Source organism: Orcinus orca, chromosome X, assembly GCF_937001465.1.
Source record: "Orcinus orca chromosome X, mOrcOrc1.1, whole genome shotgun sequence".
Taxonomy (NCBI): Eukaryota; Metazoa; Chordata; class Mammalia; order Artiodactyla; family Delphinidae; genus Orcinus; species Orcinus orca.
The window spans coordinates 118,083,045-118,099,421 of NC_064580.1; the positions used below are offsets into that span (position 1 = coordinate 118,083,045).

Sequence of the window (16,377 nt, forward strand, 5' to 3'; positions counted from 1 at the left end):
TTTTGACCATTTTTTGGTTCCGTGTCATTTGGTGATGTCGATATGGTCTGTGCCCTCAGAAATAAACAAGTATATTCCCACCCAAAGTGATTTCGGGGTTTGAAAACTCTTCCTCTGTATTGACCCTAGGGATAATTTAGATATTGTAAAGACTTTCCCAAAGTGATATATTTCAACAGCAATAATTAGGATAAGTCTGACCTGAACGCTTTGATTTACGATTGTCTGGAATAGGTCAGATGCTTGCCAGGTATTGAGAAACCATTCTGTCATTTCTGACTATACTTCTCTCCCACATCTGCGGAGAGCTTAAAGGCTTTAGAGAGAGCCACAGGTGGAAAAGATGCATGGGTGAGCCTGGAGGAAGGAAAACGTTTATCCTGCCTTACTTTCACCCCATGAGGAGATCATATGTCTTGTCTATGATCTCATGGACACAAAAAAGAGATTTCTAGTGGGCACATCACTCTTGATTGGCAGCGTGAGTTTTGTAGGACTCTGGCCACGCCTAGTTGAATTTCTTTTTTTTTTTTTCCTGGAAATACTGCTTTCCCCAGAAATACTGTTTCCAAATAGACCAAAAAGGCCTATTTGGAAAAGCAAACACACAAGTGACTGGCAGAGGAGATCTGGAGGATTCTTATGAGCATCTCAATTTGATCACAAAAGGGAAAATTGGAAACTGGTGGCATGATTTCTGTCCCACTATTATTCAAATAGGAGACAGAAAATAGTGTCACATGACAATTTTCCACTCGCATGAGACAATTTTGGTCTCAGCCCATCCATGCACAAACCCAGGATTTTATAGAAAAAAGTCAACTGTTTAACCCCACGGATGTGTGTGATTTCTCTATCTTCTCCCTTGGACTTAGCTTTCCATTTCAAACATGCCCTATTATCCTCTTCCACTTTTCTGGATCCCTTTAGAGGATCTAGAAACCTTCTTGGTTTTTAACTACACAGTGCCCTTAGATTCCGTAGTAGCCTTTGCGCCAGATTCTGGGGGCCCTTCAGTCTAGAATTTGTCTCATATGTTGATCAGTCAGTCAGGTCATGCTTCCTGGGCTCCATGAATGACTTGTTCCATTGCTTTTCTTTCCCTTGAACATGGGCTGTAGCCCTTGCCCATGAACTCAGAAGTCCTTAAATTCACCAGTATCATCTTCCTTTTCCCCCAGAGCAAAAGTTGACACATGGTAGCTCTGGGGAGACAGACAGAATACCAGGCACGGGTCCAAAATGGATAGCCCTTGTTGCTTTAAGAAATTTAGAGCCTAATAACTTTTTTGGGGGGGGGAAATTTCAGTCAGAATCCTCAAGTCCATTCTCTCAGGGGCACATTTTTAAGGGAAGACCCCAGTTCCTACCTCTTCCATATATTGATCTACCTTGTTGCGAGAGGGTGTGTGCAGAACCTTTGCCTGGAATGGTATGGGTTGGCATTAATGCGATTGTGGACGGTCCATTTAAGAGAAAGCTGCTCGTGTGTTCTGTGGACAGTTCCAGGTTTACCTTAGAACCAACTTCAAGGCGAAGTGGCAGAATCATGAGAAGGGATGATCTTGCCTTCAGTTCCACCCTCGGTGCCGGCTTCGGTTCCGGGCAGGTCTGGGTGGCTGTCTTCTTTGGGGGGCTTCTCCTTGCAGAAGAACTTCTTCAGCATATCCTGGATCTCCTTCTTGATGGTCTTGTGCATGTAGCCATAGATGTAGGGGTGGATGCAGCACTGCAGGAAGAAAAGCCAGATAATTATGGTGATCACCCACTGGGGTACCTTGGTTTGGACATCCACCCACACGGCCAGAACCGCTAGAAAGCAGTAGGGCCCCAGGGACAGCACGTAGGAGAAGATGATGAGGAAGATCACTTTAGCAGCTTTGCACTGGTAGCACCTGGGCAGAGGGGGGTCGCTGGTGCTGTTTCGATGACTGACTGGGAGACTCTCTGTGATGTTCACCGCCTCAATGTCATCCTCGCTGAAATGGATGTCATCCTCACCAAACTCCATGTCATCTTCACCCAAGTCAATGTTGCACTGGGTGACCTCTAGGCGGCCCTTGTCTGCCTTCTTGCTGCTCTGAATTTTGGTGCTGCCTTCGCCGGCCACCAAGCTGCTTTCTCTGACCTCCTCACTGCCCTTGGCCTCCACGCTCCCCTCACCGGTCTCCACGCTCCCTTCTTTGGCCTTCCTGCTGCCATCCTTGGCTTCCACACTGCCCTCCTTGGCCTTGACCTCACCTTCATCCTGGCAGTGGAACTCGCTCTCACCCTGGAACTCAACCTTTTTGTCTCCCTCTTCGTCCTCATTCTCCACGTGGTCCTTGGCTCGCACCTCCAAGCTGTGGCTCTTGACGTTGTAGAGCAGAGCGTGCTGCCGGCGGGCTGCACCGAACACCACAGAGTAGCAGGCAATCATGACGATCAGCGGGATGATGACGAAGGACACGACGCTGAGAATGGTGTAGCTGGGGCTGGCCCCCCAGATCATGGAGCAGAGGGCATTGCGCTCATCAAAGGCAGCCTGGCCCCAGCCATAGAGTGGGGGTGTGCTCTGCAGGATGGCCACGATCCAGGTGCCGTAGAGGAGCATGTAACCCCGGCGCGGGGTCATCTTGGCCGGGTAGGAGAGAGGGTGGATGATGGACAGGTAGCGATCCACCGACACCACGACGATGGTGTTGACACTGGCAAAGGCGAACAGGTGAGTGAGGCTAACCAGGGCGGTACAGAAGTGGCTGTTGAGGGGCCAGAAAAAGGGCACGGAGGTGGCCACCACCCAGGGGGCCACGAGTGAAATCTGCAGCAGGTCAGTGACGAGGAGGTTAAAGATGAAGCGGTTGGTCACCTGCAGCAGCTGCGGCTTGCGCTGCAGCACGACCGCCAGCACTATGTTGCCCACGAAGGAGGCGGTGAGGAAGATGAGCAGGACGCTCGAGCGGATGATGCCGTGCGCCAGGCTGATGGGCATTTTGGAGAGGGGAACGCACGTGTGGCTGCTGTTGTTTTCGCGCGTGCTGTTGGTGCAGGTGGACGCCATGGCGGCGGCGGGGGCGGGCGGGAGGCAGGTGCAGGCGCGGAGCGGGCACCGGCGGGCGGCGAAGGGGCGCACGGACCACACTCACCGCCTAGGCTGGGGACGAAAGAAACACGCGGGGCTGGGTTAGTCCCCCTGCCGGGGAGGAAGAGGGGCGCTTCCGCGCCGGGCAGCGGCGCTGCAGGACCCCGGCCCCGGGGCCCTCGCGCGGCTCCAGTCCGCGTTCGGGCAGTTTCTATGAATCCTTCTCTTACTCTGGGTCTCTCTGCCTCTCCCTCTGGGGGTCTCCGAGTACCCCCGACCCCCACCCCTGTGTTCCGCTGGCGCGCGCGCGCGCGTTCTCTGCGCGTCTCCCACACTATCTGGGGGTCTCGAAGTTTGGGTCTCTCTGGAGGTCTCTCCGCAGATCTCTCCGCTAGCTCTCCTGCTAGCACATGCGCGCGCGCTCCGTCCCTGCCTGTTTACATGTGTCGATTTGTCTCTTTCTCTCCAGTGTCTCTCACTAGCGCACTTTTCCTGTACCTCGTGTGTTGTGTGTGTGTGTGTGTGTGTGTGTGTGTGTGTGTATCTTACCGGTTTTCTCTGACTCTCTCACCCCTGTCTCTCACTCTGTGGCCTGTCCCTATTTCTCAGTTCCTCGCTAGCACGTGCGCACTGTCTGTCTGTCTCTGCCAGTCTGTCGTTCTCCTCTCACCTTCCTTTCTGTTGATCCCGTCTCGCCCTCCCACTCTCGGTCGGCTTCTCCGTCTCAGTTTCTCTCTGAGTCTCTTTCGCCAGCGCACTTTCTCTTTAGCTGTGTGTGCGTGTCTCTGTCTCTCGTCGTCTTTCTCCCAGTCTTGTCCCTGTCTCTCCCTCCGTCTCTTTCTGATGCGCTCTCGTCTCTGTATCCCTGCCTCTCACTGTCTCTGTCGCTCGCTAGTGCGTGCGCTTCTGCGTCTTCCCCTGTTGCTGTCTCGTCTCTCCATTTCTCTCTCACAGTCTATTTCCCTGACAATCTCTGTGGGTTCCCAGTGCACCTGTTCAATATCACTCGCTGAATGTGTCTCTGACCGTCTCCATGTCTCTCCAACTCTCCTGTTACCATGTCTCCCTCGGATTCTCTCTCTCCGTGTCTCCCGTCTCTGGTTGCTCTTGCTCTGTCTTTCTCAGATCCTCTCCCCTCTGTGTCTCTCCCTGTCTCCCCCCTGCGGCTTCTGTCTCCCCATGCGTTAAGTTCTCTCTTTATCGCGGTCTGTGTCTCTAAGTGGGTCTCTGAAAATCTACTCCTTGTCTCTCCTGATTATCTCTGTCTCTGCGTTGCTCAGACTCTCTCCAGCGCGTGCACTTAAAGGGAGTCGGTTTCTCTGTCTCTCACTCTCTCCCGGGGGCTCTCGCTAAACACTTCCCTTGTGTGTTTGAGTGTGTGTGCATCTGTCTCCATTTTTCTCCGACGATCCCTCACCTCGGTTTTTCTCTGGCTGGATCACTGTCTCTGATCTCTATCTCTCTGTCGACTTTATTTTACCATGGAAACCAGCTGCCACCTTGGCCACCGCGGGCTGTGGCGGATAAACCTCCCAGTTTCTCAGCAGCGCAGCCGCGGCTGGAGGCAGGGAGGATGCCTACTGCGACCGCCCCCCCCCCGCGCCATTCGGGATCCTCCCTGCATTCCCAAGCCCACCCGGCATCGGCGGCGGCGGGTGTAGGGACGGGTGAGCTCGGGGAGAGCGGGGGAGGAGGCAGGGGTTGTGGGGAGAGAGAGCGCAAGAGATTGAGAGGCAGAGAGAGAAAGAGAATGAGAGAAAAAAACGAGAGACAGAGAGACAGAAAGAGATAAGAGACAGAATGACAGCCACACAGAGAAACAGAGAAAATGCCAGAGAAAAGAGACCTAGAGTCAATGAATGAGCCAATGAGACAGAGAGACAGAAAGAGAATGAGAGACAGGGAGAGACGGAGACAGAAAAATCATCAAAGAGAGGATAAGAAAAGAGAGGATGGGAAACAGAAAATGTGAGAAAGAACGAGGAAACATCGAGAAGATGGGGGGGGAGTGGGCGCGAGGGAAAGTGCGAGGGAAAACGCGAGGGCGAGGGGCCGGCCGAGGGGAGGCGAGAAGGAGCTGCGCCGGGGGCCTCCGTGCGGGGCAGCGCAGGCGCCGTCGGGTGGCGGCGGACAGGGCGTCCCGGGCGCCGGAGCGCGGGGCCGGGCGGGGCGCAGGGGCCGCGGCGCGGGGAGCGGAGCCGGGCCGCTTACCTGTTGCTGCCGAAGGCGTCGCGCCGCGGGAGCTGCGTGCCTGTCCCTCGGGACTCGGCGCGCTCGACCGGGCGGCCTCTCGAGGCGCCGGCGGCCGCGAGCTGGCACCGGGCGGCTGGAGCAGCGAGAGCGGGGCGCCCGTGCCCGCCCGTCCGGCCGGCGCGGCGCGCTGCGAGCTCTGAGCGGCGGCGGGGGCGCGCGGCGTCTTAAGGCAGCGCGGGGCCCTCACCTTGCGGCGCCCCCCTCCCCCCGGCCCCCGCCCGCGCAGCTGACGCACGAGGCCGCGGGCGCCCGGAGGGGCGGGCGGCACTGCGCAGGGCCCGCTTAGCTATTCTCACCCCGCATCAACGCCCCGGGCGGTCCGAGCTCACTGGAGACCTCAGAGACTGGGGATCGTCAACGGGGCTGATTTTCCTGCAAATGCCATGCCTTTGTAGCCCCCGGATTTCGGGCCAGGGCCGGGCCCCAGACCTGCACAGTTCTTCTGAAGAGAAGCAGAAAACTGGGCCGGGCCCTGGGGCCTTGACCTTGGAAGACCCCCCCACACACCCACCCCCCTCAAGTATGAACCGCCCCTGGGCCCGAGAGAGGAAGTGACTTTGATATCACCGATTTGCCACAATTTTCTCTAGCTCCCAGCGAGAGCTAAACGGCAGTTCCTTTCCTCTAGGCCTTGGGAGCATTTCCTCTAAGACAAGCTGCTTAATTATCTACTTTATTATTTGATTGAAGTCTGTCTGTAAGTCAGTCTCTCTCTCTCTCTCTCTCTCTGCCAGGTACTGTGGTAAACTGTTTCCACAGAGAATACCGCCGAATCCTTCCTCCAGCCTTGTGAGATAAGTACTGCTATTATCCTCATTTTACAGAGACAGAAGCAGAAGCCAAGAGAGATTACCCTACTTGCCTAAGTTCAAGTAAATGTTGCACCTGCTCTATTAACCAAGACTTTCTGGACTCTCCCAAACACGTACACATCGAGTGTTTGCTCTTTACCAGGCGGACAAACACCACAATGTAAGCTCACCTGGCCCCCAGAAGGGAGGGTCGTGTCCAGGAAGGTGGCCCAGATGAGGAGTCATTTGCATCTGGTTTCCAAGGGATAATGAAACCTTTTCTAGGCATGACAGAAGGGGAGAACTGTTCTTCTAGAAGGAGATGCACGGGCAAAGAGGGCTGCAGGGGAGAGCTGGGTGCCAAGAGAGGCTGCAGCATGGTGAGTGCCAGCAGGTGAGATGGAAAAATGGGGTAGGGGCAGCTCCTCATGGGCCTTGAATGTCGGTCTGGGGACTTTGGACTTCATCCTGAGATACCTGGAGGGCCTTTGAGGGTTTGTTTTATTATGCACAGTTTCCAACATGCACAAATATGATGAGAATAATAAAATATCCCCCCGTTGTTCTCACCATCCAATCTTAACAACGATAAATATTTTGCAATTATTGTTCATTGATTTTTTAAATTTTTTTTGAAGGAGATTTAATAAGTGAAAAAAATCAGGGTATAAAATTATATACTTTTTCTTTTTTTGGCCGTGCTGCCTGGCTTGCGGGATCTTAGTTCCCTGACCAGGGATCGAACCCGTGTCCCCTGCAGTGGAAGCATGGAGTCTTAACCACTTGACCGCCAGGGAAGTCCCCTAAATGCTTTTTTTTAAAAAGGCCTATATATTTTTTATACATGAATTCAGAATATGAAGGCGCTTAAACCAATATGTTAAAGTTATCATCTAGTGTATGATAAGATTAGGTATGATTTTAAAAACGATTTTCATTTTTCATTGGTGGTTTTTGTGCAGGGTAATGTGGTAAGATTTCTGTTCTTCCAAGGTCTAGAAGCAGGGCTGGGTTGGGGGGCGAGCTGTTGAATGTAGAAAGAGCAGGAAGGAGGCTGTGGCAGGAGAGAAAGACAGTCTGGACAGGTCACAAGGAGGGGGCCGAGCAGAGACCCATAGAGAGGCCAAATTGACAATGGGGAGCGATAAGGGCAAGGAGGTGTTGGGGAGGGTCTAGGATGACACAAGATTCTGAGTTGGTTGATGGGCCTGATGGAGATCCGCCACCTCCCCCCTGCACCCCATGCCTTTGGACAGGGAACAAGGCAGGTGTAGAATCAGGCCCCAGGATGCTCTTAGGATTTCAAGTCCTACCATTTGCTGTAGATCACTTGTCTTTTTTTTTTTTTTTTTTATTGTCTTTTTGGCTAAGCCTGATTTTATCTTCCCAAGTTTGAATGGTATAAACCTAGTCGTTTTTCTTGGAGACAGTTTCCATGATAATCGCTCACAGTTATTAATTCCTAGCTTCACACTGGCCATGGCGCAGAATCCTGGGTGGCACGCACTGTCAAGTGACAGTTCACTCAGACTCCATATTTTAGAATCACTTGGGAGGCTGTCAAGGTGCGAGAAACGGCCAGAGACAAAGGCCAGTCCAGTCCATCCTACTCTTTCCTCCTTTTTCACTGTGGTCCCAAGAGTTCCCTGGACTGCTGGGATCCAGCAGGGCACAGGAAGAAAACCTCTAGGTACATGTTAAAGGTGGGTGCCTCAGAGAGGTGGCCTCATGGAATCTGCAGCTGCACCCCTGAGTGCCACGGGACATGATGGGGAGCAGAGGAGTCTGAATGCGATGAGGCCTCCGCAACCAAAGCCAGCCTGCCTGCCGGAGACAGTACGAAAGGCTAGGGAGCCCTGGGGAAGAAATATAAGCCACTTTTCTGTACAGGGAGTTGTTTGAGGGTTGTTAATCCTCAGGTGTCTGTTTCCTCTTTTTTTCCCTCCAGGCAGGAGTAGAGTTGGTGTCCTTGAATTTCAAAGGCATGCAAGTATCAGCATCCCAAGTGGAGGTATGTGGGGGCCCTTGGGGAATGTGGATTTGGCTTCAGGCCCCGCAGGCCCTGATTCTGATGGCCTTGGGAGAGCCCTTCAACTGACAAGCTTTGTTAGATTCTGGGGAGGTTCTTTGGGATGAGACAGGGAGAGTTTGGGATGATGGCTCAAGAAGCCACCTAGTCCGTTTCCCTACCTTCATAGTTCTGTAGCAGCAGAGGTAAGATCAGGCAAATGGTATTAATGGGGCAGGGCTGGAGGGCAGGAAGCTACTAGAAAGGCTCTAGGGCCTGATGACAATCACAAGCTGCAACACCAGCCAGCAACGTGCCAGCCTGGTTTTCCCAGACTTGTTCACCTCATCAGACTGCCCCGATGCATGTACCAACTGCCAGGTGAGGGAAGTCAGAGGCCCAGGACCCAGCCAGGTATCAGTTCCAGTAACAATGGGAGTGCAAGAGTCCTTGAGCACCTGCTGCATGCCAAGCCCTATACTTGCTTTATCCTATTTAATCCTTGAGGAGACTCTACAAGTTAGAGATTAATACAGTATTTTTAGAATCCAAGACATCATATACCATTAAGAATAAAAAGCTGCAAATTTAACCTTCACACCGCTGCTGGCAATATGCATCTTGATTTTAAAGATGCTAAAATGCGAAAAGAAATGTGCTTTAGAATCAATGTATGCCAGTACCCTCCCTGTCCTTACAGAGGGGTTAAGTAACTTTACCCAAGGTCACACAGCAAGTAAGTATTGGAGCTGAGAGGTAAAACTTGTTCTGACTCCAACGCAGGGGCATTTCCTAGGCTGCTTCTTGGAAGGGTCAAGAGGCAAGACAGCAAGAAAGGCTCCCAGAGACCCAGCCCAGACAAAAATTTTGAATCCAGATGAATTGCGAAAATTGTGGGAAGACAAATGCAGTTGCAGTGATAATGGCTTCTTTTTGTAAGATACATGGTTCCCATAGGTGGTGAAATGACTAAAGTAGCCAATCTAAATTCTAAGTCACACTCCTTCCTGCATAGTGAGTTCATAATAAGTCAGTGGGGAAAAATATATGGTTTTGTTCTGGAGTGCCTACCCACGGGGGTATTTTAAGTTTTTCAGTGTTATGAGCTGCTCTGGTATTCACTTTAGTCTAACCCTAGGGGTTGTGTTTGCAAAATTCACTTGAAATTAAGTACCATTTGGGTGTGAGCTAATATTGCCCACTTTGTGGGCTTGGGCAGGACAGAAGGTCTAGATTTCAAAGCTATAACTATCCAAATAAAATGGTTTGGAAGAGAAAATCAGCAGAAAATAACTGAATGGAATAAAAATAAAGAGCAGGAGACCTGATTTCTAGTCCTAATTCTGTGGCTAGAATTAGGTGTGTGACTTTGGGAAGATCTGCTCCTCTGTCTGATCTCAGTTCTGTTAATCCACCAAATCTGGTGGGGTAGGTGTTAGGTAATTTCGAAGGATCCTGTCAGTTTTTGACTGATTCCATCTATTTTATATCTAGGTGTTATTAAAAATCCCCAAACTAATCCAACTCAACTATTTAAAAACTGAAAGCTGGACCTCTGCTTCTGGCTGTGAAAGAGTAACAGGGAGTGGATTTATCCTTCCACCTTAAACAACTAAAAAAGTGGGTAGAATATATGGAATGATGGTTGTCACACACTAGAAAACAGGAATGCAGGACAGTGGTCTTCAAGAAAAAGGAAACAAATGAGGTGAGCCCTACAATTGCCCCAGTTTACTACCTAGAGAAAGTTTACCAGCTGGGAACCCAGGCTGAACCTAGGCATCTGCCTAAACTGAGGAGACAGAGGTCAGAATTCAGGGAGGTAAGTAAGAGTGGCAAGAATTTGCAAGGTAATGTACCAGAGAGGAGCCTCCCAGAGAGAGAGAGCTCTTGAGAACTGTAAAAGGTACCCCTCAAATCTTTGACTACATGTGAGGAAACTACCCAAGGCTGGGGAAAAAATGACTCAAAAGGGGTAGGTGGAGTGATTTCTAGAGCTCATACAGGGCTGGGAATAGTTCAGTCTCTCAATAGCCAGAGAGAAGAAACTTCATAATGTACAGGGCATCAGACTGAGTACTCAGAGAGGATTGCCTCAGCAGTGGAGCCAAGTTAACCTTAGTGTAAAGTTTGTTCTGGTCCCACATAGCAAAGCTTAAAAGCAAGCTTTGAAAGGGTTGAACTGTTTCCAAGTATCTTTACTGTAACTCAAACCAAGGCTCAGAAATATTTAACGGAGTACAAAAATCTCTAGCACACAGCAAGGTAAAATTTGCAAAGTCTGAATTCCAATAAAACATTACAATGTGTGCAAAATAGGAAAACATGACCCATACTGAGAAGAAAAGTCCTTTAATAGAAATAGACATGGATGGGGATGGAAGAAGGTATTTCACGCAAATGGAAATTAAAGAAATAGACATGGATGGGGATGGAAGAAGGTATTCCACGCAAATGGAAATCAAAAGAAATAGACATGGATGGCGGAATTGGATGACAGACAGTAAAATGGCTTAAAAATATATTTCATATATTTAAGAAGGTAGAGGAAAGCAATAGGCATGTCAAGGGGAGACATAGAAGATAGAAAATAGATTTAAATCTTCTAGAGATAAACAATATAATTTCTGAGATAGAAATACAATGGATAACATTATTAGCATGTTAGACACTGCAGCAGAAAAGTTTAGTGAACTTGAAGACATAGAAATAGAAACTGTCCAAAATGAAACACAGAGAAAAAAAGATAGAAAACAAAGTAAGCAGAGAAACAGTGAGCTGTGGGACAATTTCAAGTGGCCTAATATATGTGTAAGTGGAGTCCCAGAAGAAGTTAGGGAGACAGAAATATGATTTGAAGAGATAAAGGCTGAAACTTTTCCAAATGTAATAAAAACTATAAGCCCACAGATCCAAGAACCTCAACAAAACTCAAGCACAAGAAACATGAAAACCATACGAAGGCACATCATAATACTCCCTGTTTCTCCATAAATCCTTGCCATATAGTTGATGAGGATATTTGGAAAAACTATAACTTTCATACACTGCTTTTGGAATGTAAAATAGGACAGCCACATTGAAAAAGAGTTTGGCTGGTTAAGAAAATATTAAATATACACTGACCATATAACCTAGCTTTTCTACTCCTAAAAGAAATGAAAGCCTTTGTCCATGCAAAGATGTACATGAATGTTTACAGCACCCTTATTTGTAATAGATAAAAACTGGAAACAACTCCAGTGTCTATCAACAGGTGAATGGTATATTCACACCTCGGAATACTATTGGGTTGGCAAAAAAGTTCATTTGGATTTTTCCACATCTTACGGAAAAACCCGAACAAACCTTTTGGCCAACCCAATACTTAGCCCAAAAGAGAACAAATTGTTGATATAGATGACAACGTGATGAATCTCACAATAATTATGCTGTGAAAGAAACCACACAAAAAAGAGTACATACTGTGTGATTTCTGTTACAGAAAATTCCAGAAATGCAAACTAAAGTGACATAAAGCAGATCAGTGGTTGCCTTGGAGCGGGGGAAGAGAGGGATGGGGTATGAAGAATCTTTTGGAGATGACACAAATGTTCATTATGTTGATGGTGGTGATGGTTTGTGGTGTATGCCTATGTCAAAACTCATCAACTTGTACTCTTCAGATACGTGCAGTTTAATCTACATGTATTATACCTAAATAAAGCTGTATGTAAAAATAAGTCCCTGAGGGGAAAAAACCCCAAAGCGAATGGTTTGTGTGTCCAGGATCCCACCTCCAGCATTAGAACACTCACCTTTCTCTAAGGGAACCATCAGGCCTCCCAGCACCCCGTCTTGGCTCTCATCAGTGTACCGTTGTGTTTTAGTAATCGGTGTTCTTGCCCCACCTTCCCTCTGTGATGGGAACACAATGTGAACTCTTCCCAAATGCTTACAGAATTGTGTCCATCCCTTCATGGCAGGCTAGCAGCTCTCATTTACTGAGGATTTAACAGTGTACCTTGCACTTGAACTCTCCCAGATCATTTAATGAGCACTGCGATCATTTGCCTCACTTTATAGATGGGGAACCAAAGGTTTGGAAAGGAGCTGTGGCTTACTCAGAGTCACTCTGGAACAGGCAGGGCTAGAATTTGAATTTAGGACTGACTCTGAATTTACAGCCTGGGTGCTTAGCTGCTACACTGTTTTGCTTCCCTATCCTAAGCAATTCTTTAAAATGTAACACTGATATGTGAGGAACTTTATATGCCTTATCTCATCTAATTCTCCAGCAATCCTGTGAGGTGGCTATCGTTAATATTCCTTATTTTATAGATGAGAACACTGAGGCTTAGAGAAGCTAAATAATTTGCTCCAAGTCACCCCAATAGCGTATGGATAACTTCAGAGCCCCACTCTCTGTAGCTGCTTTGCCTACTGTCACCCTCAGGGCAGGAAAGACTTAAACCCTCTCATCTTTGGAACCACACTTAACTCTTCTTGAGTCAACTTGCCCAAAGGCTCTAGAGTTTCACAGCATAACTTTGGTGCAGTGTCAGGTGCCAGGAGCATTGGAACGGCCTACTGCGTTCTACAACGCGTATTCCTTGAGTGGAGGGCTTGGGTGGCTAGAACCAATGTATCACTGATTAGTATTGAATATTCAAAGTACCAAATACTTCAAACCTCCCATGGCTCTGCATTAAATATTAGGGGCTGTGGAGTTTTCAACAGTGAATTTGTATTTTGTTTTTCATTGAATTAAGACTTGGAAGTTTGATTCAAAGCAATGAGCTTGATGGAAGTTAAGAATCAGAAGGGAGCTGCGGAGCCTGTGGGTTGACCAGAGAAAGACAGTTCCTCAAGTGTGCTCAGGTGCCTTCCTCGAACTGTTAGTGTTGCTTTTTGGCTGTAGACATGGGGCCAAAATGCCTTAAAATGGAGTTGACAGAAAATAGGATTATGTTTCTACGTTTAGGAAAATATTTCTGCCATGCTCAGATATCAGCATTAGAGGGGGAGAAATCAACCTCTTCAAGCCAAACAGTAATGACCATATAAATTTTAGAGCTGTTTCCCAGAGGAATGCAAAGGGTGGCATTTTTCTAGAAGTTGCTCATGTGAAATTCTTTAAAAAAGAGTGTTCTGTGGTACAGTGTAGTAGAGACAGTCTAGAGACAGTCTGTACTGGTTTGTGAGAGCGGGTGTACTGGTTTGTTCCATTTTCAGGAATTTTGCGAGTGATGGTTAAAAATTAAATTACATAAACATACAGTTAAATGAATTACATTCAAAAAAAGGTAATAAATACTCAAAACACATCACTTCGTAATTGTTTCATCACCTTGGCTATTATCTTGAGATTATTTAAGTCCGTTGTATATCGCAAATACTTTATTATACTGTAATGCCACACATCTCTGCACAACTCCACGTTGACTGACATCATATTGGTCACCTGAAATTGCCCAAGGGAGTACTTTTACCACGGAAATCATCAAACACTGCAAATTAGGACATTTTTCTCTGAGAGCCAGATGTTAAACCTTTACTGACACATCACTGTCTGTAGAACACACTATTTTTATCTATATAGCTTTACTGAGATATAATCCACATGCCACACACCCACCTAGTGTACAACTCAACTGATTGGAGTATATTCACACATATGTGCAGGCATCACCACACTCAATTTTGGAATATTTTCATCACCTCAAAAAGAAGCCCTTTAGCTAACAGCCCCTTATCCCGCATTCCCCACTCCTTAGCCTTAAGCAATCACTAATCTACTTTTTGTCTCTAATTTATTAGATTTACCTGTTCTGGACATTTCATATAAATGGAATCATATAACATGTTGGCTTTTGTGACTGGCTTCTTTCACTTAGCATAGTGTTTTCAAGGCTGATCCACGTTGTGATGTGTGTCAGTACTTCATCCCTTTTTATGACTGAATAATATTTCATTGTATGGATATACCACCTTTTGCTTATATCTTCATCAGCTGATGGACAGTTGAGCTGTTTCTACCTTTTGGCTTTTGTGAATAGCGCTGCTATGAACATTCATGTCCAAGTTTCTGTTTGAACATCTGTTTCCAATTCTTTTGGGCATACGCCTAGGAGTGTAATTGCTAGGTCATATGGTGATTCTGTTTAATTTATTGAGGATCTGCCAAATTGTTTTCCACAACAGCTGCACCATTTTACACGCCCACCTGTAGTGTATTGGGATTCCAGTTTCTGCACATCCTCACCAACACTTGTTATTCCCCCCCACCCCCCGCTTTTTTTAAATTATAGCCATCCTGGTGGATGTGAAGTGGAATCTCATTGTGGTCTTGATTTGCATTTCCATAAAGACTAGTGATGTCAAGCATCTTTTCATGTGTGTATTGCCATTTGTATATCTTCCTTGGGGAAATGTCTATTCATATTCTTTTGTAGAGCACTTTTAAAATATCTCTACTCCTCATAACAACCTTGGAAAGTATGTGTCATGATTCCTATCTTACAGTTGAGGTAACCGAGACTCAAAAAGATTAAGCAACTTGCTTAATTTGTACACAGCTAGAAATGGTGGGAAGTGTGAATGTGTCTGGCTCGAAAACCCGTACTCCCTCCATTACACCACACTGTTTCCAAGACCCTTGATCTGTCCACTGATACGTCAGTGCTAATACTCTTCATCAGTGGCCGTGCTCCTGGTGAAGTCCTCTGGCCTGGGTTCTAGTCCCAGCTCTGTACCTTGGCCTCCATATCCTCATCTCTAGCTGGATGACCTCTATGTCACTCCATTTGTCTAATAGTAGAGTTAGCCCTTTCATGTTGGATGCAGATGTCCCAAAGATTTGTACAAAGGAGGCTTGATTGCTCGGTGTGTTATTTTGAGTGGTTAATGGGATTCTTCTTCTCGGAGCATTATGTTGCACTTGCCTACACCAACGCTCACCTGCTTCTTTTCAGCCCACTCGCCCAGCCTCTCAGCATCTTCTGCAGTTTAATCTAAAGAGCTTAACATATTACTACCCAGAAGGGCTGGGTGTTGCCTGGAAACGTGAAGTTTTTACTAGCCTGACTTTCTATTTTTTTAACATCTTTATTGGAGTATAATTGCTTTACATTGTTGTGTTATTTGCTGCTGTATAACAAAGTGAATCAGCTATGTGTATACATGTATCCCCATATGCCCTCCTTCTTGCACCTCCCTCCCACCTTCCCTATCCCACCGCTCTAGGTGGTCACAAAGCACTGAGCTGATCTCCCTGTGCTATGCGGCTGCTTCCCACTAGCTATATATTTTACATTTGGTAGTATATATATGTCCATGCCACTCTCTCACTTCGTCCCAGCTTACCCTTCCCCCTCCCGGTGTCCTCAAGTCCATTCTCTAGTCTATGTCTTTATTCCTGTCCTGCCCCTAGGTTCTTCAGAACTTTTTTTTTTTTTTTTAGATTCCATATATACGTGTTAGCATACGGTAATTGTTTTTCTCTTTCTGACTTACTTCACTCTGTATGACAGTCTCTAGGTCCATCCACCTCACTACAAATAACTCAATTTCGTTTCTTTTTATGGCTGAGTAATATTCCATTGTATATATGTGCCACATCTTCTTTATCCATTCATCTGTCGGTGGACACTTAGGTTGCTTCCATGTCTTGGCTATTGTAAATAGTGCTACAGTGAACATTGTGGTACATGACTCTTTTTTTTTTTAACATCTTTATTGGAGTATAATTGCTTTACAATGGTGTGTTAGTTTCTGCTGTATAACAAAGTGAATCAGCTATATGTATACATATATCTTCATATCCCCTCCCTCTTGCGTCTCTCTCCCACCATCCCTATCCCACCCCTCTAGGTGGTCACAAAGCACCGAGCTGATCTCCCTGTGCTATGCGGCTGCTTCCCACTAGCTATCTGTTTTACATTTGGTAGTGTATATATGTCAATGCTACTCTCTCACTTCATCCGAGCTTACACTTCCCCCTCCCCGTGTCCTCAAGTCCATTCTCTATGTCTGCGTCTTTATTTCCACCCTGCTCCTAGGTTCTTCATAGCCATTTTAAAAATTAGATTCCATATATATGTTTTAGCATACGGTATTTCTTTTTCTCTTTCTGACTTACTTCACTCTGTATGACAGACTCTAGGTCCATCCACCTCACTACAAATAGTTCAATTTCATTTCTTTATATGGCTCAGTAATATTCCATTGTATATATGTGCCACATCTTCTTTATCCATTCAAGTGTCAATGAACACTTAGGTTAC

The 16,377-nt window shown here is 47.1% G+C and overlaps 2 protein-coding genes across 2 annotated transcripts in view; one reads left to right on the forward strand and one right to left on the reverse strand.

Annotated features, from left to right (window-relative positions):
* Positions 1 to 16,377, forward strand: part of LOC101279489 (N-alpha-acetyltransferase 11-like) — a 233,057-nt gene that overhangs the window by 126,874 nt on the left and 89,806 nt on the right. The window lies entirely within an intron of this gene.
* Positions 1,529 to 3,040, reverse strand: GPR101 (G protein-coupled receptor 101). Its single transcript, XM_004278723.1, has one exon. It carries the CDS (start codon positions 3,038 to 3,040, stop codon positions 1,529 to 1,531), a length of 1,512 nt encoding a protein of 503 aa, XP_004278771.1.